This window comes from Solea senegalensis, linkage group LG2 (assembly GCF_019176455.1).
Source record: "Solea senegalensis isolate Sse05_10M linkage group LG2, IFAPA_SoseM_1, whole genome shotgun sequence".
NCBI classification, from domain to species: domain Eukaryota; kingdom Metazoa; phylum Chordata; class Actinopteri; order Pleuronectiformes; family Soleidae; genus Solea; species Solea senegalensis.
This window is the reverse complement of record NC_058022.1, coordinates 19,559,618-19,583,586: the sequence shown is the minus strand read 5'-3', so window position 1 is coordinate 19,583,586 and position 23,969 is coordinate 19,559,618. Positions and strand designations below refer to the sequence as shown.

Sequence of the window (23,969 nt, the reverse complement as noted above, 5' to 3'; positions counted from 1 at the left end):
TTACTACAAAAGTCTATCATTATTAACACCACTTATGAGGGTCACACAAGGAGATGTAACAATGATAATAATAATAATAATAATGATAATAAATCACTGACCTTTTGACAACCATGACTTGGAAGCACCAGAATTAAATGAAATATGTGCATTTTACCAAAAAATTCAGTTACCAGAAAATCAGTTGGGAATGCTGAGTCATACTAAGTAAGTAGTCGTGCTTTTGCCTTTTATTTGCACTTGATTTACCCTCCATGCCTTTGATCTGCCATCTCAGTTCATTGCCTATTGGACGAAAATTGCAGAAAATAAAAATGAATGTGATTACACACTTACAAAGATTGCTATGGGTAGTGTATTAATAAATTATCTTAAATGCTACACGCTGGACCTTCAAGTCCTCATATTGAGTCAGAATGATCTGAAACACCCAATGACTTCAAACAGAAAGAATATCCTAATGTTGCAGAATTCAAACGTGGTTAGATAAGTACAGTGTGCTGTTTGAGTGAGTATTGGTTAATGATGCAGCTGCAGAAAACTACCACAATTACCTCTCATTATTCCAAACAAAGAAGAAAACGCCACAGAAGGAAAAAATGCATGGATACATCAAATTTTTAATGATTTGCTGCTTTACATTTTGACAGACCTCCATGCTGTTGTTTGCATTATTGAACACATGCAAACTGTATCAGCATTTTTTGTACCATATTTCTATTGGGAGTACACATTCAATAACAGCATCAAAACTCATGCTGCAATCAAACTGTTATTAAGAACATAACTTTAAAACAAGAAAATGATTGCACAGTTTTCTTCACAGTTTAATTTTACCTTTCTAGTCCCTTTAAACACCCTGACATAATTTTTCCTTCCTTATTTAATTGCCCTCAACTCACTTGCTACATGTACTCTGCAATGCTCTATTTTGCCAGAGAGTGAGTTTAAGTGCAGTCTGAGCTACAAACATTTGTCGTAACTCCACGTCGATTTTTGCATTTCACTGAAATGTTGATTTAACATAGTGCAAACCTTTATAAACACTATTATCCATACTGTCACAGTTTCAGGCTGCAGGGAAAGTGTAAATCCATTCTGTTATTTCTATCTTTTGATCATGACAGGTCTTTGGGCAGTCAGCGTCAGGGTTTGGAAGCGCAGTTGAACTCCACTCAGCATCGTTATAGCTCCTGAGGGCACAGTGACCTTCAGCCACACTGTGTTTAAAAACCCCATTTCCTGAAAAGGTAGGAGACTTTATAGAAATGCCTTAAAACTCAAATCTGGACAAAAGGACAAAGAAAAGACTGGTTTCCCTGACAAACTCATACATTCAAAAAAGTTGCGGCCGAGCCAAGTTTACCACTGGGTCACATATCCATTTCTTTTAATTACACTTTTTAATTGTATGGTAATTGAAAATATCAGGTCTTGCAACTTTATAAGTGGAACTATACTTCCAATTCTTGCTACATACAAGGTCATCATTCTCTGATTCTCCTCTTCATTACTATGGCCATCACAGTAGGCAATGTGATAGTTATTTTGCTAAACATGCCGCTTCCTCCCCATCACATGTGGAAATAATAATGGAGACAGACGCCGCCCTCACCTGATTTGTATGCTGGTTACCACGGCAACCATGGTAGCAAATCACACACTTGAATGTTACAAGAACACACAGGTGTGTGCAGTGCTGACTTTGACATTGTTTGGATAAGAAATGCAAAGGTGCTGTTTTACTAGTCTTTTCACATTATTAAGTACTGTAATGACGGCAAAGACTAAGCCTTTGGTGGTTGACCTATTCATTGTGAAACTTTCCACAACAGCGTTAACCTTTTTAGTCTTGCAAGCGCTCCCATTTTTTTTCAAGTGTAGTGCAAACATGTTCTGTACTTCAGAACGAGGATGGTCAGTGAAAACACTGGAAATCTTGTCTTTGTACTTTTTGTCTATTGAATAAAGGATCAAATGATTCAACAAATTGCAGATTTCAGTTTTTAATGCAATTTGAGAAAGTGTCCCAGTTTTTCTGGAAATGGGGTTTGTACATAGAGTACATTAAGTAGATGGAGATGACCTCAGCACTGACAGGTTGTTGCTTCCTGCTCTCCCTGGTTCCACAGCTGTGTCACACTGCTCTCACTCAGTTGCTTCAGTCTCAGAGGTTTGCGACTCTTCAGCCTATAAGCTATGGTCAGAAAGATAGCATCAACGTGGTCCTTCTCAGCAGGGTCTTTGGCTGAAGTCTCAAACAATGGGAAATTGTAGCTGTCTGCAATGCACTGAGCAGTTGCCGTGGGGACCTCCCGGTGGTCCCTCAGGTCACACTTGTTTCCTACCATGATGCGAGGCACCAGGGGCCCCACACAATGTCGGCTGCACTCCTCAATCCACTCAGGGATGCTCTCGAAGGAGGTGAGACTGGTCACGTCATACACAAAGATGATGGCGTGGACACCGCGGTAGTAGTGCTCCACCATACTCCTCCTGAAGCGTTCCTGACCTGCTGTGTCCCAGATCTGCAACTGGCACAACAAAAACAAACAGTGGTATAAAACTTTTCATTGTAAAATGGTGGTGTTATTGCATGTTTTTCTTACTGTCAGCCAATCCCAAGGAAACACTACAGCCTATTGCACTGTGATGCTTCTTGCATCACAGTGGATATTGAACTTCAATACTTCAGTATCAATCGAACTTCAATAATTTGCGATATTACAGATATATAAAAAAATATGTGTTGTCATTCAGACCAAATTGCAATACCTAAAGAGTAAATCTCATCAGCATCAGCGAGCCAATAAAGATGCAGCATGCTGTTTGACCGAGATATAACAGTCCTTGTGATTGGCTAATAGACACGGCTTAACAAGTGTGTGTGTGTGTCTGTGTTTTCAGAGGCCGGTGCTTCTTTAATGAAGGAAGGTATGTTCAGAAGATCTAAAGTGTTCATCTGCAAGAAGACAATCAGACCAGTTATACCTGATAGATTTTATGTGATATGAAACGTTTTTTGTTAAATGTACAGCATTTATTGATTTTTTATTATTATTGGTAAGATCCCTCACCTCACCATCTTTAAACATGCAAAAGTAATGGAAAAGATAAATAAGATATTATAGAAGAGAGTTAAAAAGACATGTACACACATATAGTAATAGAAAAGATTGGCCTACTTGTATACTGTTGTAACTGTATTGCCTTATGTGGACATCACAGTGCAAATCATTACCTGTTTTTGATGTTAAACCCGTTCTTTAAATGTTATTGCTAATACTTTTTTATCCTGTGGACTTAAAAGTATCTTCAACAAATTGAAGCCATCAGTTTTTTTAATGTTGTTTATACTTAATGAAAGGGTGTGTGACTGGTTCATAAGATCAGTGGCAGTAGTATGTATTATTTTGTTGCTGAAGGTGTTGCTGTTGTTCATGACGACAGCATTATTCATTATGTTGTTGTTTGTGGTGTTGGGTGGTAGAACGTGGAGCCTTCCAGTGTTTTGTTTCCACTCACCTTGATGCTCTCTCCATCCAGCTCCAGCGTTCTCTCTCTGAAATCGACCCCGATCGTTGCTTCTGGGTTTTTCAGGAAAGTGCCACCGCAGAATCTGTAAGTCAAACACGTCTTTCCCACGTTGGAGTCTCCGATAACAATGATCTTAAATATTCGTGTTTTTGCGGTGTCATAATCATGCTGTGAAGAGAGCTCTAAAGAGTCGTTTCCACAGAAAACTGTGTCAAATTCCTCCCCGGGTCTGTTTTCTATTGCCATTGCTCTTCATCTCGCGACCGGCGCTGAGATACCGCGAGAATTTGAGAGAACACAAATGGCTGTCCGGGCTGCGTTTGACTGTGCACTGAAATCACTCACTTTTAACTGTGCATCATGTAAACTCACCCTCCGTGACAAAAATACACTGAGTTCACACATTTCATAATAAACTTTACCTTGTGTTTGTTTCCTTGTTTATTTGAATGCAATGTAATTGAATATGGTAACAGTAAAGGAAGCTTGAAAACTATTGTTAAACAGACAATGGATTGTAATCTTTTTTAGAATAAAATACAACTTTATTGTTTATTGTTTGGACAATAAATTCTATTCTATTCCAGAATATTATAGTTTAGTATAGCTCTGTTCATTTTTCTGTAATGTTACAAATGTTCAGTATGTGCTTCTGATAAATTATTTTACTTATTATGAATGCTTATTTTTACTAAATAAAAATGTATTCATAAAAATTAATAAATGTAATAATTGAAAAAACCTAGCTAAAAAAAACATTCTGTAATCCACATAAAGTATTCATGATGAGATTTTTACTCATACTTATATATAGTATAAACATTTGTTGAAAAATAATATTAAAAATGAATATGAGATCCAATGTTTGATGTTATGGCTCCTAAAATGTTTTGGAGATGATGTATGTAGGTTTATGTGTATGTATATCAGCAAATATACATAGGCCTACATGTTTTATATTCAAAATAAAGATACATATCTATTTAAATGATGAAATAAAGACAGTGGCCCTTACATTTAATTTTCCTTTCCTCTGTATTGGGTTCACCAATGTTCAAACATTCTCTTTCATTTACAATATCACATTTAATTTGTATTTTTTCAATTTCATTTTCAAACTCCAAAAAGAAATCAACAACACTATAATGCACACATGTTCTGCATAAAGACAGTCTATTTGACAGCAAAACAGCTTTAATATCCAGACCATGTGTTATCATAGCCAGCCAATCACCTCCCCCCAAACACACACAAAATATGTTACTCTGGCTTTCCATTATGGAGACACAACAGTGAAAGCTACACTCAGTTACCAGTTTATTAAGTACAATCAGCTAAAACTCATTATACTGATCACACCTTCACACAGTGGTTGTAATGTTAATTGCACTGTTTTAAAAAGGAACCAACTCTTTAATACAACACCAACTTGGTGTTGTATTAAGTTGTGTTACTAATATTTTGTCAACAACATTCATATCAATGATGTTGTACATTAAAAGCACTTCACTGTGAGTTACTACAGATTATAATCTGGTAACTGAGTGTATGTAGCGGCTGATTAGGGGAAATGGCTTTGTAAAAGCTGTTTACATGCAGACAAAATGTCCTCCAAGTAAGAGGATTTGCCAGGACAACACAACACTCAAAACACCTTGTGAATTGATTTGTGATTGCAACATAAATCTTATATTAAAATCATCGATACAAAATGCTCATGCACATTCACGATAAAATACTTTATAATAAATTCAATATGTTTAGAATTTGTCACCAAAGTCACACATTTTCACCATCTAAAAAAAGTCAATTATGGCATAGAGGCTTAAACCTGAGTGAACATACAATGGCTTCTACATTTCATACAGTAGTTTTCCATCCATCAAAAGCAGGTGTGCTCCTGTATTTAAGCTAAACACAAATACATCTCTCTGTATGTCTCTTTTTTTATATCATTTTAAAGCATGAACTGTTTAACATCAACATGTTGATTTATTTACCATAGGACGTATTATTTAGCATGTGCACATATTACACATGCAACGTTTGTTGTAGCTCAGGAAGAGCTTTGTCAACTGACGTCACCTGTGTATTTCAGCTCAGGTTTGCACACTAGAAGTGTGTAAAAAGATGTAATAAATATGTGGGCGCTATCCAATTACATCACACTGTGGCAGTGGTTCCCAATTTTTATGTCATGAAATGCAAACAAAAACACAAGCCACTGATAATGGACTCAGGAACAAAACGTATCTTTTCTTTCCTGTAAGCTCCTATTTTCCCGACATTAGGGATGCAATACAATACTTTGTATTGGTAAGATACTGGTCAAAATCACTGGATTACACTCACTGGATCAATCACTGAAAATAGCTATAGCACAAATGTGGTGTGAACAGCTTCATAGTTTAATAGGTCTAAAATGACTGTATCAGACTGATATCGGTATGGGTAGATATTTGAGTTTGTGATACCGTTTCAGAGACCAAAATGTGGTATCGCCAACCCTATTAAATGTTGGGTACTTAATTAAGCACATATTTTTAAAGTGTACAGATACAATCAGTCAAAACAGAGCAATATCACCAGAATCTCTAGGGGGCAGACAGTTTAGTCAGTGTTTCAAGCTAAATGACATTTTAATAATGATGGAAGGTTTTGAGTCAATCAAGATCAACAATAACAGCAAAGAGTTACATTATTACAACCTCTTGTCGGTTGTTGTCATAAACTCTTGATTCTGCACTGCCCTCTAGTGAATGTATTACTTGATAGCAAGAGAGCAGTGAGGGTGAGGGCTACAGAGTTACGATGCATCGCTCTACAAGCATAAAAGCACCATAAATGAGCCTTAAGTGAGTCTTGATAGCTTTGATTTACATGATTTTGATTTTTTTTTTTTTTACTTGTGGCAGTAAAAGCACTTCCAAATAAGTGACAGTGGCTCAGTTCCACACATGATTGCAATGCAACTCAGTGATTCATTATCTTATTTGTTAAACAGAGCTAAATTAAATATTCGATTTTGATTTTATGAGCTTAGAAACAAAAGTAAACACACAAACCTGGAAACAAAACCTCTCCTCCCTCAATATCTGTCCTAATTCTGTCTCATATTAATTTTAGGTGTAATACCTGCAATACCCCTCATTCAACCAGTGCAATTGTGCTGAACCTCCATTCTACATAGGAACTTGTTTCCAAACAGTTGCATCTCTATTATATGTTTTCCCGTAAAGTAGGGTGGTAATGGTACACATATTTTTTGTCATTCTGTTTGGCGGGAGATATTATGGTCCACTTTTATGTTGTGGTCCAAAATGACAAAGACAGAGGGAAAAAAAACCTCATTGCCATTCTGTACCAACTGGTTGTGTGTCTTTTCTTCCCTCCACATGTAAATCTTCCACTTCTAAGCATTTTGTGTATCCACTCCCAGTTACTGGTTCAAATACTGTATTGAATTTAATTCTGGATCCGTGATCTCCACTGGCAAAGAGAACCCTTAACATTCTGTGAATTACAAATAATTTAAAAGGTCCCTTTGACACGGTTTGAAAGTTTACTACCAGTTCTCATCTGAGAAAGAGCTAGAGCTGCCAGAATCAGAGTCTGCGTCTGTTAAACCATCAAAGTCCCAATCGGCACTGGAGCCACTGTCATCGTCCTCCTCTGTGGAGAAGCTGTGAGGTGAGCCCAGGCATGCTGGGTACACACGCGTTGAAACACACACAGGACCCAGCGTGGACACATACACAGCCATGACATTCTTCCATGTGTCCCTGGCTGGGTCATATTCATGGATGAGGACCCTGTTTTTGTTGTGCTGCAGTAAAGTCTGGGTAAGGAGGAGCAGCTTGTTGTTGTGCTGGATCACCTGATAATTTAAAGCTCGACTGTCAATCGGAATATCACCCAGCCTCTTCCATTCCCCCCTGGCTGGACTATAGGCTTTTATCACCGGGGTGTCACACACACAGATAATCTGGTCCTGAAACACGCAAGCCTTGTGAAGCTTGTCTCTTCTCAGTGACCCACAGTGGCGCCAGCGGTTCCTCTTGGGATCGTAGCAGAGCATTCTCCTTTTATTTACCACATACAGGTGATCATTTAATGTCACCACCTGCATTTTACCCAGAGAGTGAGGCAGAGGAGCCACAAATGTCCACTGATTCCTCTGAACACTATAACACTCCACCTCCTTCAGTCTGACATCCGTCACAGGATTTCTCCCGCCCAAAAGGTACACATGGCCGTTGAGGAAGCACATCCCAGAATGTATCCTCCCCAGAGGCCTCTCTGCCAACTCCTGCCAGCTGTTAAGCACTGGATTATACAGCCAGAAGTGTTTTGAAAGGTGGGAGGCAAGGTACAGGTTGTTTTCAGGTGAGGCACAGGCGATTAAGGACTCCATGGTGGAGCGTTTGTAATCCTGACTGCTGAGGTCCTCTAAAGGAGGAGCCACGAAATACAGGTCCTCTGAGTAGGGGTCACAACACAGGATGTGGTCGTTTGGCAGGCCGAAGAAGAGAATCATTTCTTTTGCACTTACACCGATTCGGTTTTTTGGTATGCCCTGAGTTTCGGGCACTCTACAGCTGTCATCTGCAGACCTGTTGAAAAATGATGCAAGGAATTTCTCAATTAGTGGCCTTTCCATGAGACCCTCCAGGTAACACCTGTCCTTATCGGTAAACAAGTTCCAGCGTACACACTTGAGCGCCTGCAATGCATCCTCCCTTTTCTGTGGAACATTGGCTTCTACCCACTGCAGAGCAGCTGAACATACGGTCCTCTCACAGTCCACGTCCAGAGTGTCCAGACACAGCAACTCCTTCAGCTGCACCAGTTCCAGATCACATAGCTCCCCTCCATCACACACCTGATTAAAGTTCCTGGCTATGAAAGCCTGTGCGTCCTCCTTCAGCTCCGGGTTGTCGTAGGTGTCTGCAAACTTCAGTATCCCCACACAGTTGGAGAGATCCAGCCGCCTCGTCATGAAATTAGAGCAGGCTTTCCTGATGTACTCCAGCTGCAGCATGTTGGCGGCCGCGTACAGCCTCTGCACGTTGCCCTCCGTGACCGTCACCATGCCCGTGTAGCAGTACTCAATGATGACGGACATGGACTCAGAATCCACGCCGCGGATGACCACTCGTTCCTGCACGCTCTCGTTAAGGCCGCCGGTGAACATGCTCTTGAAGTAAGGGCTGGCGGCGGCCAGGACGGTGCGGCTGCACAGGAACACTTGGTCGGTGTCACCTCCTGCTGACCCGCCGCTGTCACCCAGCGACTCCTCCTCGCACTCCACCCCGATGGTAACGTCAACGAGCAGCCGGCAGTCGTACAGTGACTTCAACTCCGCGATCAAACCCCGAGCGTGATTCACGTCCTCCAGCACCTCCGGGCCGCTGAAGCCACTCAGAGCCGAAGCCATCGCTGCGGAATATTCTGCTTTGCGTCGAATGGAAGCGTCAAATAACAAATAACATACTCACAATGGTCTGCGCCGACGAGACACGTTGTTTTTACGAGTAATAGTCAAACATATGATGTGTAGGGAGAGGTTACCAGCGTCTTAACGGCTGAGCGGCGTGAACGTCAACATTCCCCGACGTTCCCATTCCCATCTCCCGACGACCAAACTGTCGCGTTTAAAACAGAAACAATCCATACATTACACGCGACCCTTCACTGTAACCACAATGTCAGGTTCCTTAGATTAAATTATGACTCAGTATTGTTGTCTGTTTGAGACTTGTGAATGACAAGTAATGAAAAACAGTGTTATTGTAGGCACGGTTGGACTGAGCCACCACATCCGAGACATTGACAAAATAAAAGACTCATTCCAGGATGTCGTGCATGGATATTCGTTATTTCCCCGCCATTTAAAATCCAGAAAACTCTAAATGGTATTTGATGCAATTCTCTGCGTTCATAATATTCTAATAGTTGGAATGGACTCTTAAAATGCTAAATAAAGTATGTGTAATGTCTTGTTTTGAAGGCAATGTTGTCCTGACTTCCGCTAAAGGTCACCGCTCATCCACCCAACCTTGCTAAGCAAATCCTGGCCCCTGATTGGTTTGCGTAAGTAGGTCAAATTATGTTTGGTTGTGAGTGTCACCCGTGGTGTCACCCTGGAGTTGAAAGTAGTAGTAGTAGTAGTAGTCGTAACAAAAATAATTAATATCATTGATTTATCCTCATGGGGAAAAGAACAAGGGGTAGTAATGAATGAACATAGTATGCACACAGTACAATATACTGGAATATGATATAATATAATATAATACAATACAACACAATATAATATGTTATGATATGATATGATATAATATAATATACACACTATCGAAAATATATTAATTTAACATTTAAAATATTATAATGATAAAATATACATGACAAAAATCATGGTAAATGAATAATTGTTACATAATAGTAATTACTTAGCTACAACATGTTGTGACTACAATTGACTTGTTTTCTGTGCATATTATATGTTGATGGTAGTGTGTGTGTGTGTGTGTGTGTGTGTGTATGTAGCTCCCAACATACCATTTAACACATTTAACAATAATAATAATTATGATTATAATAATAATCATAATAATAATAAGTTTGATTTCTAAAGCGCCTTTCTTGAAACCCAAAGTTGCTGTACAAGAAAAAAAGACGAACCAGAAAGACTCCAGAGTTGGTGCCTGGTGAATTGCCAGAGGGAGTGAGTTCCAAAGTGTTGGAGCAGTGACACTGAAAGCCCTGTTGCCAAAGTTTTGCCTGTCCTCATTACACAGCGTATTGCACTCATACATATTGCATAGCTCTCATTTCTAATCTGCACATCTGTGAGCAGGATAATGAACTTTTTAAGAGTGACATAAATGCAATAACAGGAATTCAAGATGGAGCCTGAATATTGCACTTGACATCTTTATTGCAGCTTTAATGTCTTACTAGACAAAAAATACCACAGTAATATACACACTCTATTCTTGTTATGTAATTCAGTGATATTCAGACAATTTAAGTTAGATCACTTTCAGTGTGCACTGTACTACGATATATTATACATATATCATAGAACTATGGCAGTAGATGCATTTTCACCCAGTGTATCTACGGTTGAGCTCATTGATTCTGCGTAGTGCGTCTTGGTTGTGGATGGTTTTATGGACTGTGATGAGGAAGGGAAAGGCGGATGGCAGCTCCACCCTGCGGCTCAGCTTCTGGTGGCCCCAGTGGAGACAGCGCAGCTTTTCTGCCAGGTCCCTCCTGCCTGCTCGCTCCAGTCCATCCTGCAACAGCTTGGTTTTATTGGGCTTGTCCCATGACCGCTCATACCTGTAAAGTAAAAGTCCATATTTGAATCTTTTTGATTCCCTAACCCCTTAAATACACTTTTATGTTAAGTGTTAATCCTCAAAAGAAAAACCCTGTGTGCATCATATTGATTATTATGTACAGTAAGTAATTTACAGTATCTGCTGACAGTAAATACATGACAGAACAACATGATAAACACATGCTGTACCAGCTCTCCAACATGGTTCTGGCTTGGACAATCTTCTCTGTGGATGTACAGTGGAAGCGGCCAATCTCTCTTCGGTTGAAGCCAAGCTCATAAGCAACTGTGGCCCACTCAAAACCAAGCTGAGTGGAAATCTCCTTGAGTGTCTTCAAGTTAATTACAGCATCCTAAAAACAAAACAAAAATGACATGCTGACTGCTCGAGGTGGAAAAACATAAAACTGCACCATTATTAGTTTAATAAAGGTGCAACTCATGTCAACACATGCTCATTTACATTACATATGGATTGCACATACCTCCTGAGCTTTGTTGGGCATTATCTCAAATTCCAAAAGATCAGCAGTGCAAGTCGCTCACTATGTACTTGTTTTCTAAAATTAAAAGTAATTTGATGAGAAGAGAAAATAGGTAGGTCCAAAGTTCCAAACAGCAGAGAGCTGTTACTCTCTATGTAAAATGATCATGCTGTGCGTGTTACTGGGGAGATCCAACATAAACACACTGAGCAGTTAAATATTACACAACTTTCGCTCCAGAATTCCATGTGAGAATTCTGTCAGGTTTAAACCGCTCCCCCCCATTATGTACAGTAGGTATGCAGATGCAGTTTGTTTTCATCTGTACAGTACTTTGGTCAACAATGTTGTTTTTAAATGTGCTTTATGCATCAATTGGTTTAGAATGGATATGTGGCCTACAGCATGTCCACAGGCAATCTGTGAAACTTCTTTTCCCTTATGTGTCTTTACAACATAGTAGAGCTGAACAATTTAGGGAAAATGTCAAACTGCAATTTTTATTAGGTATTGTAAGTATGATTTAATTTGCAGTGTAATTTAGTGTACTTTTATGTTTATTTTACTATTGTCTGTGTAATAGATCATTACCACGTGACCATCGAAACAATTACTACCGTGTATCCTACTGCAAGGATGAGAAATTAAATATAAATAAGTTTCCAACCTGTATGATTGACATGATAGATATAGACAGATAGATAGATAGATAGACAGACAGATACATAGATAGTTAGATAGATAGAAAGCTATCCATTAATCCCTATTGGAAATTAACTACATACAGGACAGACTCATAAAACACAAAGTACTTTGAAAGGCGTTTATTCATGTTAAAAATTCACCTCTTCTTTAAATTCTTGTCATCATGAAGAGCATCGTGGCTCTATGTGCAATATCTTTGCAGCGGTTATGTTTATGAAAAAACATCGAAAATCACAGCATTTCATGTAAACGATAACAAAAAAGAAACTGGCCAAACACTGATAAAACACACTTCCATTAACCAATGGCATACTTTACCTTAAACTTGAGCAGATGATTAATTTCAACACATTAATCATAATCCTCTTGAAAAAAAAACGCTACGAGGTCCAGAGAATAAATGTAACAGACATTAATTTCACTGTGTTTTTAACAGGCACAGTAAGTACAAACTTTAAATTTAGGTTCAGTTTCATATCTCATGTCACAGTCTAACAGGAAAAACAAAATTAGTCAGAAAAAATCAATTAAAGCATGTACAAAAGCTATGGATTGCTAAACTTTCAACTGGAGAGAAAGTTGAAGTGATTTTGTTGAATGAAAGCCTTAATAGAAAAAGAAAAAAAAACATCAAGGATGATCCAGTTCATATTTAACAACTGAATAACAGAATATTGCCAGGTTATATCAGTCTGATTCAGCAGATCGTTTCACATAGATCCAGCCTGCTGGACCCATACTGTTCACAGTCTCTACGTTTGTCCTTCAGCAAAGAGTAGTGCTTTACAGAAATATTAACAGTCACTCTCTGGGAACCACTAACAGCAACACTTTAAACAAGCTGGGTCCCATGCAGCGTTACCCTGTAACTTCTGTTTATTTGGGGTTCAATAGCAGCCATCTTTCCAGCTGCCATCCCTCAGGGCACTCAGGGTAGAAATGCTCTTTGGGGGGGTCAGCAAACTACAGATGGAAACAAACCAGTCAATTAAAATCCTACATTTAATAAAGTAAAACACAAATATGTGACATTGCGTGAAAAGCAAAAGCACCTCACTCAGTGCTGTGTCCGTATTATAAACTTGGTGTGGCGTTCACAGTAGAGTGCAGCAACTAACAATGGTTTTCATGCATTCCTTTCAGATATTTGTTTGGTTGATAAACATCAGGCAACAATAACTATTGACTAAAAACCAATCACAAGCACAAGCATATTCCCAAAAAAAGCATTTAGTTTGTAAGCCAATGAAAAATATGAATCCGTTTGGATTACACAGTTAGTTACTCGAAAAAAAGACTTAACGCTGTAATGCACAACTTCTGGTGATTTATTTTTGCTGTTGATGATATTATTATTCTGCCTCTGTTTGGTCTTTGTCAACAGAAATAATTTATCATTATTTGTATGTTAAAGGAATACTTCACCGATTTGTATTTAGCTGCGTATTACCAGAATAGGGGTAGTATTTTTAAAAAACTGTGAATCTGCCCTTACCTGCGGGTGGGTGGGGTGAGTTTGCTTGCACGTAGAACTCCACTAGTTCCTACAAAGGAGGCTGGGCGAGGAAGGGAGCTGCGAGGGACTGTTTGGTTGGGGCTGGCTTTTAGGGGCTGTGGTGCCATACTGTTGCTGGGTTTTACAGGCTGAGACAGTGCAATGCTGCTCGGGATGGAGTGCAGACTGGTAGAGGTGGACAGAGTGGGGCCCTGCTGCACTGTGGGGCTAACGTAGGCTGTGGCCTTCAGCGGGTGTCGGGGAGTAGTGGGGAAGTTTGACACACTCTGGACCCGCTGGCTCAAGCTGCCTGGTGAAGGAACTGGAACACAGGAAGAGTGTTATAACAGTTGGATGAAAGCAGCTTTAATATCAGTGGGAGAATTTCAATTACTGCGGTTGAAATTGCCATGCCTTCAAAAAAAAAGCACTCTTTATTAACTCATGAATAAAAATGAGCCTTGAGTGGCTGATTTATTCATAGAAGTGAGGAAAAGTGTCTTACTGGAGGACTGGAGTCGTGCAAGTCCACTTGATGAGTCAAAGCTCTGGCTGTTTCGGAGGGAGGATATCATTGGCAAGGAGGAGGGGCCGTTGGAGGGTGGGGTGATGGGGGAAGCCAGGCACGGAATGCTGGGAACACTGGGCATGCTGGGAGCTCGGATCAGGTTGGGCATGCTTCGCCGTAGCTTGTCTATGCAACCAAAACAACACACCAAATCGCGTTTTTGCAGGTGTTGACTTGGAATTGATTGATATTTTGGGGGGAACAGGCAAATTAAGACTTCTAGCCAAGGACTTTCTGCATGACTATTTTAAACAAAACAAGATCAATTGTGTTTATTGTTGAGCCTGAGGGCCCAGTGTCATTTAGGAGGATTTATTGGCAAAAATGTCATATACTGCCAAAATCTTTTCATGCTTTAGGCACCGCCATGTTCCTACCACAACCTGAATAGACAAAACAAACCAGAGTAGGTACTTTTTTGTAGTGGAGATGCAACCTAAACTGTGCCATGTCGAGCTGGGTACGCCATTAGTCACCTTTGGGCAGAGTACGTCTAATTGTTTCCCTCTGTTTCGGACCTGCTACGCTATGCAAACCAGCTGCTGGCTGAGTCTTGATATGCTTCACAAAGATATGAGAATCATATCAAACTGCTCATCAAATGCTTGGCAAGAATGCAAATATTTCCAAAAATGTCAGTATACATCGGATGTGAATGTCCTAATGTATTTCCCGATGTCCAGGCAAGTTCAAATTAGATGACAACATCAGTCACTCTTGCAACTGATGGAACAGGGGATGTGTTTTAAATCCAGCAAACAAGAGCCCTTCTTAAAACCATCTTGGCACAAACATCTTAAATGCGGGTCATTCTGTAAAGAAGATTTCTGTTTGAATTGGGACATTTACTGTAAGTCTATTTCAGAGAAAAAAAAATCTAAACTCTTGCAGTGACTTTGTTATGTAGGAGGATATTAAGTCACCTTACAGTTGCAGGTCATGACACACTCACCTGTGCTGCTCCTATAACCTGCATGTGTTTCTGTGGTAAGGCTGGAAGGTCCAGAATACTGGGAGAGTCCACTGAGTGAAAACTGAGGGGTGGACAAGTTGCGTCTGCAGTCTCTGATACTGGAGAAAGTGTGAGAGTGGGGTAGGCTGCCCCTCTGCATAGACTCTGTGCGGAACAGTCGAGGCTGGGGGGGAGGGAGCTGGTCGTAGCCTTCGTCCTCCTCGTCCTCCTCCTCCAGATCCATCTCACTGCGCCTCAGTGAGTGTAAGGAGAAGCTGGAGCTGCGACGACTGACTGTGGCTGAGGTAGAGGCGTAGTCCTGTCGGAGACCTACGAGGAGACCAGTGCTTTAATCTGAGGGAACCGTGAGCCTCAATGCCATTAACCTACAGTACATAGTAAAGTCTGTCCTCAATCAATGAGACATTTCCGTCTATTCAAGTTCAGCTATTCACAGGTTAAAAATTAGTTTTAATTTTAGTCCCACACAGAGTGTTCCATTCCAGGCTCTACAGATGGATAAGCATTAGAACATTATTAGATTAATGCTTTATTTTCTGCCACAGGCAGATTTCAACAGGTTGGGATTCAGCGAGTTGCACTTCGACTCCTTGAAATGCGAATGTTATTTATTGACTTATAATGTTGAATACTGTATATTGTGTTTCCTTTATTCTCTTTTGACAGTTTGACAGTCAACTCACTCTCTTCCTGAAGTCGTGCCATGACTTCCACATCTGTCATGTCCTGCAGTTTGTAGCTCATGGAGATGGAGTCATCGTCCAGTTCGGACACACCCACTTCACTGTCCAGGGAAGACTGAGCGCTGATGGCTGCATGCCGGCGACCCGTGTCTAAAAAACAAAAAAGAGGTGTCCCTCCCTAGATATTTTTGCGTATCTTCTACACATGTGATTGGGGAGTCATACAGAGATGAATGACAGAGCAGAGAAGACAGAAAATCAGAGGAGTCTTACTGTGGAGAGTGGAGTTTGAGAGGAAGGTGGGCGCTCGGTCACTCAGGCTGCAGCTGGTCCTGAGCGGGAGATTCGGGGGTAAAAGTGACTGACCCGATGACGGTGATCGGGCTTGAAAAGAAAGAGGCACAGAAAAGGAGGAAGAGGATTCATACATGAATAATCACTCAAACATGCAAATCTAATTTTGCTGCCAAAACTATAATTATTCACAGTAGCAGCAGAGAAGTATTACACAAGCATTTTGTTAGCGCACAAATGATGCATAGTGTTAGTCTACACTCAAACCCTTACATCTACATATGATTTTAAGAAGCCCATAAGAAGTTAGAGTGAGTGTTTTGTGCTTATATTGAGTGTAATGTGTGGCTAGCATTATTGCCTCACAGTAAGAAGGTCATTGGTTTGAATCCTGGTGAGACCAAGGGCCTTTCTGTGTGGAGTTTGCATGTTCTCCCTGTGTGCGTGTGGCTTTTCCTCCCACAGTCCAAAAACATGCAAAGGTTAATTGGACACACATAGGTGTGAGTGAGTGAACAGCTTGTTTGACATGTGATGGACAGGTGACCTGTCCAGGATGTACCCCACTTTTCACCAAAGACAATGAAAGGATGAATTAGTTGAGTTACCTGGGGTCTCGGTTTGTGCAGCAGATTTTGTGTAAGGCAGGGCAGGGCAGCTGAGGGTGGACAGCCCCTCTATGCAGCTGTATGGACGGACGGAGGGGAGTCCTCGCCACCGCTTATCTACACACCAGATCACAGGGAAGGACAAGTGAGTGGATTTGCTTTGTCGTACAGCCTCATACCCACATTCAGTACAGTGATTCTATTTTAACACACTTTAGCCAAATGCTGATCTGCTTTTCACAGATAAGTATTGATGTTTTAAAATGACCGGGACACCGTTCAAATAGTAAGATGAGGTTTAGCTTACTGCTGTGGCTTACTGGAATAAACTACAGATTGGGATCTGAAGATAAACAGGGATTTTACATGTAGGCTACGTTCATGTGCCAAAATCAGAATTAAATCTACTTTGGGATTTCTAATTTGATGCTTCCCGTATTATTCATTTCATGAAACACCAATTTTATAACATATAAAAAGGTTTATAATGCTTTTATTGATGACTTTAATCATTGTTAAAAGATAATTTATGAGGTTTGAAGATCAGTAATATAAAACACTCCTTTATTTCCAAGGCTTTGCTTTCAAGTTGTAATATAATTTTATCATGTATTTTTACATGCCAATAATTTGCAATTCATAAATTTATAATGAAGTGGAACTATTCTCTTTTTTTTTTACTAACCCGTGCTGAGTAGCACTGAATAGCTTCAAATGACATGACTGGCTGGAGGTAATGTGTCTTCACTGTGTAAACACAGAGTTTCCAAACACTGATTTGTAGTCAGACTGGCACACACCTGACAGAGCAACACATTTGGCATTCCTGACACAATTAGCCTCAAACACAGGCATTCACAGCAAGTTATACAAACAACTCCTGCTGGGACAGTGATGCATTCATGACCCAGAGAGGAGGAGAACCAACCTTCAGTGAATACCACTTTAGAAGAGGACCTTGAACTGCACACACACTAATCAGCACTTCAAAACACAAACATGCAGAAGTGAATTACACTGTGTGTGTGTGTGTGTGTGTGTGCAAAACAGGCTTATCATGTGAGAAGACCTGATATCTGCAAAATTAAAACATGCACACACATCAAAGCAGCATATATAAGAGGCTCTTGTGTAGGCTGCTTTGAATGGAGTGCTGGACAAATCTTTCTCAAAAGCCCAGTTAATGTAAGCACGGTTTCTATGGCAACCATATCCCCTTGCACTAGTGCAGCAACAGTTAAGCACCAAATATGATATCGAGTCCAGCAGTAAATGTCATTTAATAGTACACTCGTATCCGATTATGAAAGGGTTTTGTCGTAAGATCCTGTAATAACGTATTAGTGCTTATAAACATCTTATCCTTGTTGTGGAAACATTTTAATATTTTGGGGTTGGAAATATTGCAATATTAAAAACCTGAATGTTTCACAAGAATAACTGGACAACTCTTTTCTGAAATATCTAATCATTCTAGAGTAATTTGAGGTGATTGTAAAGTAAAGGGCATCTGTATAGAGAGGAAAAATCATGATACACACAGAAGGGAACAGCATAGCAGCATTTGACTAAATAAATATTTTTGTTTGAGTGAAGCAGAGGTCTATTCCATCTATTTAACCTTACATTGCATGTTCCCTGCGATGTGATTATTGCACATGCAGCATAATATGATGATGATAATGTACCAAATGTTACTTGTGGATGTATTGTCACGTTAGTAAACCTACATTCAGGATGATTTGCTGGAGATAGAGAAGAAAGTCAAAAATCAAAAGGCTTTCATCCTCAGCTATTGAAACTATTCAGTTAGTAAAAAAATGACATTTATCGTTGTGTATAGGGACAGAAAAGTGTAAAGTGATTTTACTATGTTCAACGTTCCAGTGTATTATTCTAAATATAATTTAAAACCAAGACACCAGTAGAATGCAAGACTAGTACAAATCGGTAGGGGTTTCCTGAAGGAAGCTCAATGTGGAGTTTCACTTCCTACTGAAGGTGTCAGGAGTTGATAGGGAAAGATGGAAGAGTTGAATAGATGCAAAGTTGGATAAACCACTTGTTAAAGATGCAAGAGTTTGTTTTCTGCCTAACACAATTGTAATTCCAATAGCATGGAATGGATTCTTGTTTTAGATCTGCAATTACAAACCCCTTTAACTAATCTTTATTGTTCTCTGGAAACACTGATATGTGAAACACTTATCTAGAATCACTGCTTGGGAAGTCAGCCGTGGTACTTAAAAACCTATAAATGTGAATAAAACGACACGACTGAGCCACGTGAAGTGAAATGCTCCCACGGCTCGGAAACCGCAGCTGAAATCCTGTTGCACGTGGAGACATTTTGTGTCACAGCTTATAATCACATGTCAGCAGCCACAGAGACAGATGTGGCAGCATATGATGACGGCTGTTAATCTGACGACGGTGGCAAACGCATCGTACCTTGGTCTAGTCTGTGACAGAACGTCATCTTGGAGAGCGCTACCTCAGGCCCCAGATGGTCCAGGACCTGCCTGCACCACTGAAGCGGCTTGAGTAAACTCTCACCCTGCAGCTTAGCTTTGGGACTCACGTACAGCCTGAAACACACAGAAAAACACACAGTTTAGTCTGGCTTCCTTCCGCTTTTATAACACAGTTGCTTTACAACGAGATCAGGACTGAATAAAGCTGGAGGCTGTTGTATTTTATTTGTAGAACAATCTGCGCCCACATAAAATACCAGTTTATAGTGTCCATATTTCTCAGACGCACAACCCAGTACTGTAAAGCTTCTTTCTAGCGAAACTAAACCTGTGGCTGTGTAAAAGGATGATGAAATACAAACGCCAATACACACATAAAGTGCAACAGTTCCACAAAGAGCAATTAACATTTTATTGACAAACAGCGTGAGCAATGAAACCTAGACTGTAACATAAAAATTAAAGTGGTGACAGCTTCATTCCGTGCAGTGATTTATAAGACATTTATACAAAACTGCTATGGTGAGAGGTTTGTGATATTATCGGTGTAGGAGGATACTTGTAAGGTTAAATCTATGAATACGTTCTAAAATGTCACTATAATATGTTAACTTAGCTATTGTATTGCTATATTTTATGACGACCTTTTATTTGCAATACATCGGTTTCATGTTATTATAACCTGACACCAGGTTTTTTGTGTTGCCACTGAAATAAACAAATGAATAAATAAATGAATACAATAAATAAAAGATTAATAGAGGAAAACACACCATGCATTCATATTATCTGCTGCTATTCTATACTCGTAACTTCTACCTGTTTGTTGTGTTTACTTATATTTTACTTGAGAATACTGTGTTTTTGTACTTTGTTACATTGCATATTTTATATTTTGCATATTTCCTGACACAGACACAGACACAATTTGGCTAAGGGTTGTAATTTTGTTGTGCTTTAACATTTGAGTGCATGTGCAATATGTGAATATGATATCATTAAAAATAACCTAAACTGAGCTATAAAAAGCTGTGTGTGAAAGAATATGAGACCAGACCTGACCTGATATTAGGAAAACTAGGCCATGGTGTTTACACTGACTTAGGGGGGTCAGAAAGTGATGTTAAATTAACTGAATATTCACTGACACACTCGATGGATGTTGGATCCCATCAGTGCTACATTTTTCCACATCATCACATCAGATACCCGGCGCTGCAGAAATATCGTTTCATACAGTACAGTGTATTCCAAGCCTGAGGCTGAACACTGCACACAAAGACGGAGCTGTTTGATCACAGGCTGAAGAAGCAGGTCATTGTTTCTAATTTCATCCTGGTGCTGTTTTACTCGACACTGATACTGTACCTCTGCTGCACACACAGCAAAGCCCAAATATATGTGTCCAAAACGAAGCCACTCTGCCTGCAAGAATTCTTGAGGAGGAATCAATTAAGTGATTAATAACAGGATACAGTCTCACTTAGAGGTGTGGTTATTGAAAGACCCCTGGCCTATGAAGTAAAATAAGAAAACGTACGACAATGCTGAACATCGCAATGACAATATGACAGGCAATTTGTTCCGGGCAATAATTAAATAGCAACTCGTGTCAATATAACAAAGGTTCAATGTATATTGATATATAGTTTATACATTGTGCAAACACATGTTGAGACCAGAGCTGAAACAATTACTCTATTATTAATCAATTACTAAATGAGTCGTCAACTATTTTGATAATCGATTAATCGGTTTGAAGCTTTTTTCATTATTAAAACAAGCTTTATGATTGTTTCAGCTTCTTAAATGTGAATCTGTTCTGGTTTCTTGGCACCAGATAACAAATACATCATTTAAACTGAGTCATTTTGGTTTGTGGACAAAACAAGACATTTTGAGAGCCTCATTATTTCCAGGTTTAACAAACAATGATCACCATTTTTAATTACTCGATTAATTGTGGAAATAATAGTTAGTTGCAGCTCTAGTTGAGACATACATCTTTCTATGAATGTTTTGCCTCAGATTTGTGAAATGTTTCACTGTTAAACTCCAAGTGATTGTTGGTTTTGTTCCATAAAGGAAGATTTAAACCACAATTAACTGGTTTCTATAACTTTCACTCAGGAGCCGAATCTTCACTCTTTTATTATCTATTATTTATCATGATAATTACCAGTCGACTAATTTTAAAAACTATTGTTGTAATACCATTTTTGGCCATACAGTCCTGATATACTTGTGATAAACAAACAAATGCTTAAGTATAAGTGCTCTTTCTGCTGTGGGTTTCATTCTAACACAGAGCCCCAGACAGTGACAAATCAGATTTACTTAATATGTACTGTATGTAAACATAACAATTTAAATCCAAATGTATTGCCTGTCATTACCCTCTGATTTTTGAGCCCACCAAGTAGTGGGGTATGAGGGTGTTGCATGTATGATTTATAGTGTTATAATAACAAGTGTTATTGTAAAATCGCATAAATACAAAAACAAAAATCATTCCTAGGGATGATCAGTATCCAATACTGGTCAAAATAACGTCTTTTTGGATTTACTACATATATCGTGCATGCTGATATCGTGATTATGGTTAATTTGGGATATTTTTTTATATATGTTGTGAAGCATTCAATAAACTTCAATGATGTTTTTTATCGCTGTAACTTATAATTGTTTTTCTAATAGATTAATCTTTTGATTATTCTGTCACTTGGACTATTGGTTGTTTGATCCATTAAGTGTAATAAAATGTTGAAAAATATTGGTTGTTGTTTTCCAAACCTCAAAAGAATGATTTTCTCGCGTCTTGTTTTTTCCACAAACCAATAATTAAATTTTGATCATTTCTTTGTTATGTGGAGCAAAGACAAAAGAATATATACACATTTAATAAGCTGATAAATCAAATTATTATTATTACTTATTTTCATTATTGAAAGAAAAGCACAAACTTACTATGATTATAAAAATAGTTGCTGTCTGTATATGCATATACAAATATAATGATTGATGTTTAATGAGAGTGGTTACCAGGTTTCAGGCTCTCCAACAGGGAGCAAGGTGTTCAAGTCCAAAACATCCAGCTCATCCAGAACAGTGGAGGCTCCTCCAGCGCCTCCAGCTCCTCCAGCAGCGGCGCCTCTGTTCTCCACGGCGGCATCAGGAGACACCATGCTCGGCTGGAAATAGGCGAACTGCTCCTCCATTGGACTCCGGGGTTCTGGGGCACAGGAGTACGACTGTGTCGGACTGGAAAGGACATATTTGCTGTGGAATGTGTCACTCGTACACGCTGTACCCCCGTGCAGACACGACAGCGACGTCTGGACATGATGAGGGCCCACGGAGCAATTGTTTACAGCGTTCGCTCTGGTGCGCAATTGTTCGTTTTGCTTCTCCAATTTTCGCACCAGCTCCTGAAGCTTCAGCACCTCCAGCTCCGCGTTTGAGGTCTTATTGTTGCCATTGACGTCCGCCATCACCATCTGGGGGTTCAACACTTCTGCTTCCATTTGGTGACAAGCACATTGAGACGGGCAGCAGAAAGAGGCAGAGGAAGAAGAAGCACGGCCTGTCTGCAGAGGGTCCTTTTCTGTTCAGAGACGGTGTCCAGATTTACCCCCCTCACCCACACACACACACACACACACACACACACGCAGTGATGCTGCTGCTGGCATGACTGCATAGCCTCGTTCTCATTGGTCAGCAGCTTTAAGTTCAACTCCCATCACACCACTGCTCAGGAAGTATTTCTCTTATTTTCTCTTTCTGTTCAGCTTTCATGAAAATTACATTTTAAAGATAATAAATAATAGAAAAAACAGATTATTGTGTTATCATTGTGTAGACTGTTGTGGTTTTATAAGCAGTGTAGTACTGTGTTCTTTTTAGTTCAGTGAGATTTTGTTTTGTGGTGATGCAGTTTGTAATTTTCCTGTATGTTACTGTGCAAAATAAATCAATTGAAAAAAAAAAATATATATATATTCATCAAAATAAGTTAAAAACAGGAATTTAAAGTTCCACCGTGTAACATTTATTTGTTGACTATTTATTAACAGAAATTGAGTAAACTACACATAAGTGTATAATCACTTTAAAATAAAAACTGTTTGGTATTCATAGCCTTAGAATAAGCCTTTTATATGTACTGCAATGGGCTTTGCAAAATGGCAAAGGCTGCCATATTTCTATAGCGACCCACACAGGGACTGAGTTTAGAACAAATAAAAAAAGAGGAATAGATTAACTAACTGCACATAAATAGATAAGGCCGACTTAAACCAATAAGTAAAATAAGAATATACTTACCATATATCATATATTTAATTTATACTTTTTATTTTATGATGTGTAAATATTGGCTTTAAAATCGAGACAGTGCATGAGATGGGGAAATAACTCTGATGGGCACCAAAGAAGCAAACTCTGGTCCGCCTAAAACGCAGTTTCTCAAATGCAGGAAGCAGACTACAAGCAGGGCATTGTGGGTAAACACAACAAAAACATACGTGCACGTAGAACGATAGTCCGGGAGAAAGGGCTGAGCCCATTGTTGTATATGTGTATATGTTTGCATGAAACAAAATAAAAAACCCAAGACTGATTTGATGCAGCTCCATGTTTTGCTCTTACGTGGCAGAAACAGAAGTTGCCCTGCATTAACCAAGATATGAGTGCGTTTTCTTATGATCGGTTTCCCTCAGGGTCATACACTTCTCTACTAAGGTTACATTTCAAGTAATCATAAAAGTAACTTGCAGGGATGCACCAATATTGGT

The 23,969-nt window shown here is 39.4% G+C and overlaps 4 protein-coding genes across 5 annotated transcripts; all 4 read right to left on the bottom strand.

Moving 5' to 3' along the window:
- Positions 1-600: 600 nt before the first annotated feature.
- zgc:101559 (Ras-related protein Rab-33B-like) lies at positions 601-3,843 on the bottom strand. 2 transcript variants are annotated; one of them, XM_044018603.1, is made up of 2 exons: positions 3,526-3,843; positions 601-2,534 (listed from the first exon to the last, which is right to left on the bottom strand). In XM_044018603.1, exons 1-2 carry the CDS (start codon positions 3,781-3,783, stop codon positions 2,088-2,090), a joined length of 705 nt encoding a protein of 234 aa, XP_043874538.1. In that variant the 5' UTR covers positions 3,784-3,843; the 3' UTR covers positions 601-2,087. The 2 variants fall into 2 exon arrangements, with proteins under 2 accessions (XP_043874538.1, XP_043874541.1); XM_044018606.1 differs by having other exon boundaries at positions 601-2,528.
- A 710-nt stretch (positions 3,844-4,553) lies between these two features.
- On the bottom strand, positions 4,554-9,368 carry kbtbd7 (kelch repeat and BTB (POZ) domain containing 7). The gene has a single exon (XM_044019898.1). The coding sequence runs from the start codon at positions 8,972-8,974 to the stop codon at positions 7,103-7,105; it is 1,872 nt and encodes a 623-aa protein (XP_043875833.1). The 5' UTR covers positions 8,975-9,368; the 3' UTR covers positions 4,554-7,102.
- Positions 9,369-10,471: 1,103 nt separating this feature from the next.
- wu:fc50b12 (uncharacterized protein LOC103911624 homolog) lies at positions 10,472-12,107 on the bottom strand. Its single transcript, XM_044019736.1, has 3 exons — positions 11,374-12,107; positions 11,078-11,241; positions 10,472-10,887 (listed from the first exon to the last, which is right to left on the bottom strand). Exons 1-3 carry the CDS (start codon positions 11,392-11,394, stop codon positions 10,650-10,652), a joined length of 423 nt encoding a protein of 140 aa, XP_043875671.1. The 5' UTR covers positions 11,395-12,107; the 3' UTR covers positions 10,472-10,649.
- Positions 12,108-12,182: 75 nt separating this feature from the next.
- Positions 12,183-22,812, bottom strand: slain1a (SLAIN motif family, member 1a). Its single transcript, XM_044019735.1, has 9 exons — positions 22,216-22,812; positions 19,151-19,287; positions 16,700-16,816; positions 16,071-16,181; positions 15,798-15,947; positions 15,094-15,423; positions 14,079-14,267; positions 13,574-13,895; positions 12,183-13,041 (listed from the first exon to the last, which is right to left on the bottom strand). The coding sequence occupies exons 1-9, from the start codon at positions 22,695-22,697 to the stop codon at positions 12,966-12,968; spliced, it is 1,914 nt and encodes a 637-aa protein (XP_043875670.1). The 5' UTR covers positions 22,698-22,812; the 3' UTR covers positions 12,183-12,965.
- Positions 22,813-23,969: the final 1,157 nt, after the last annotated feature.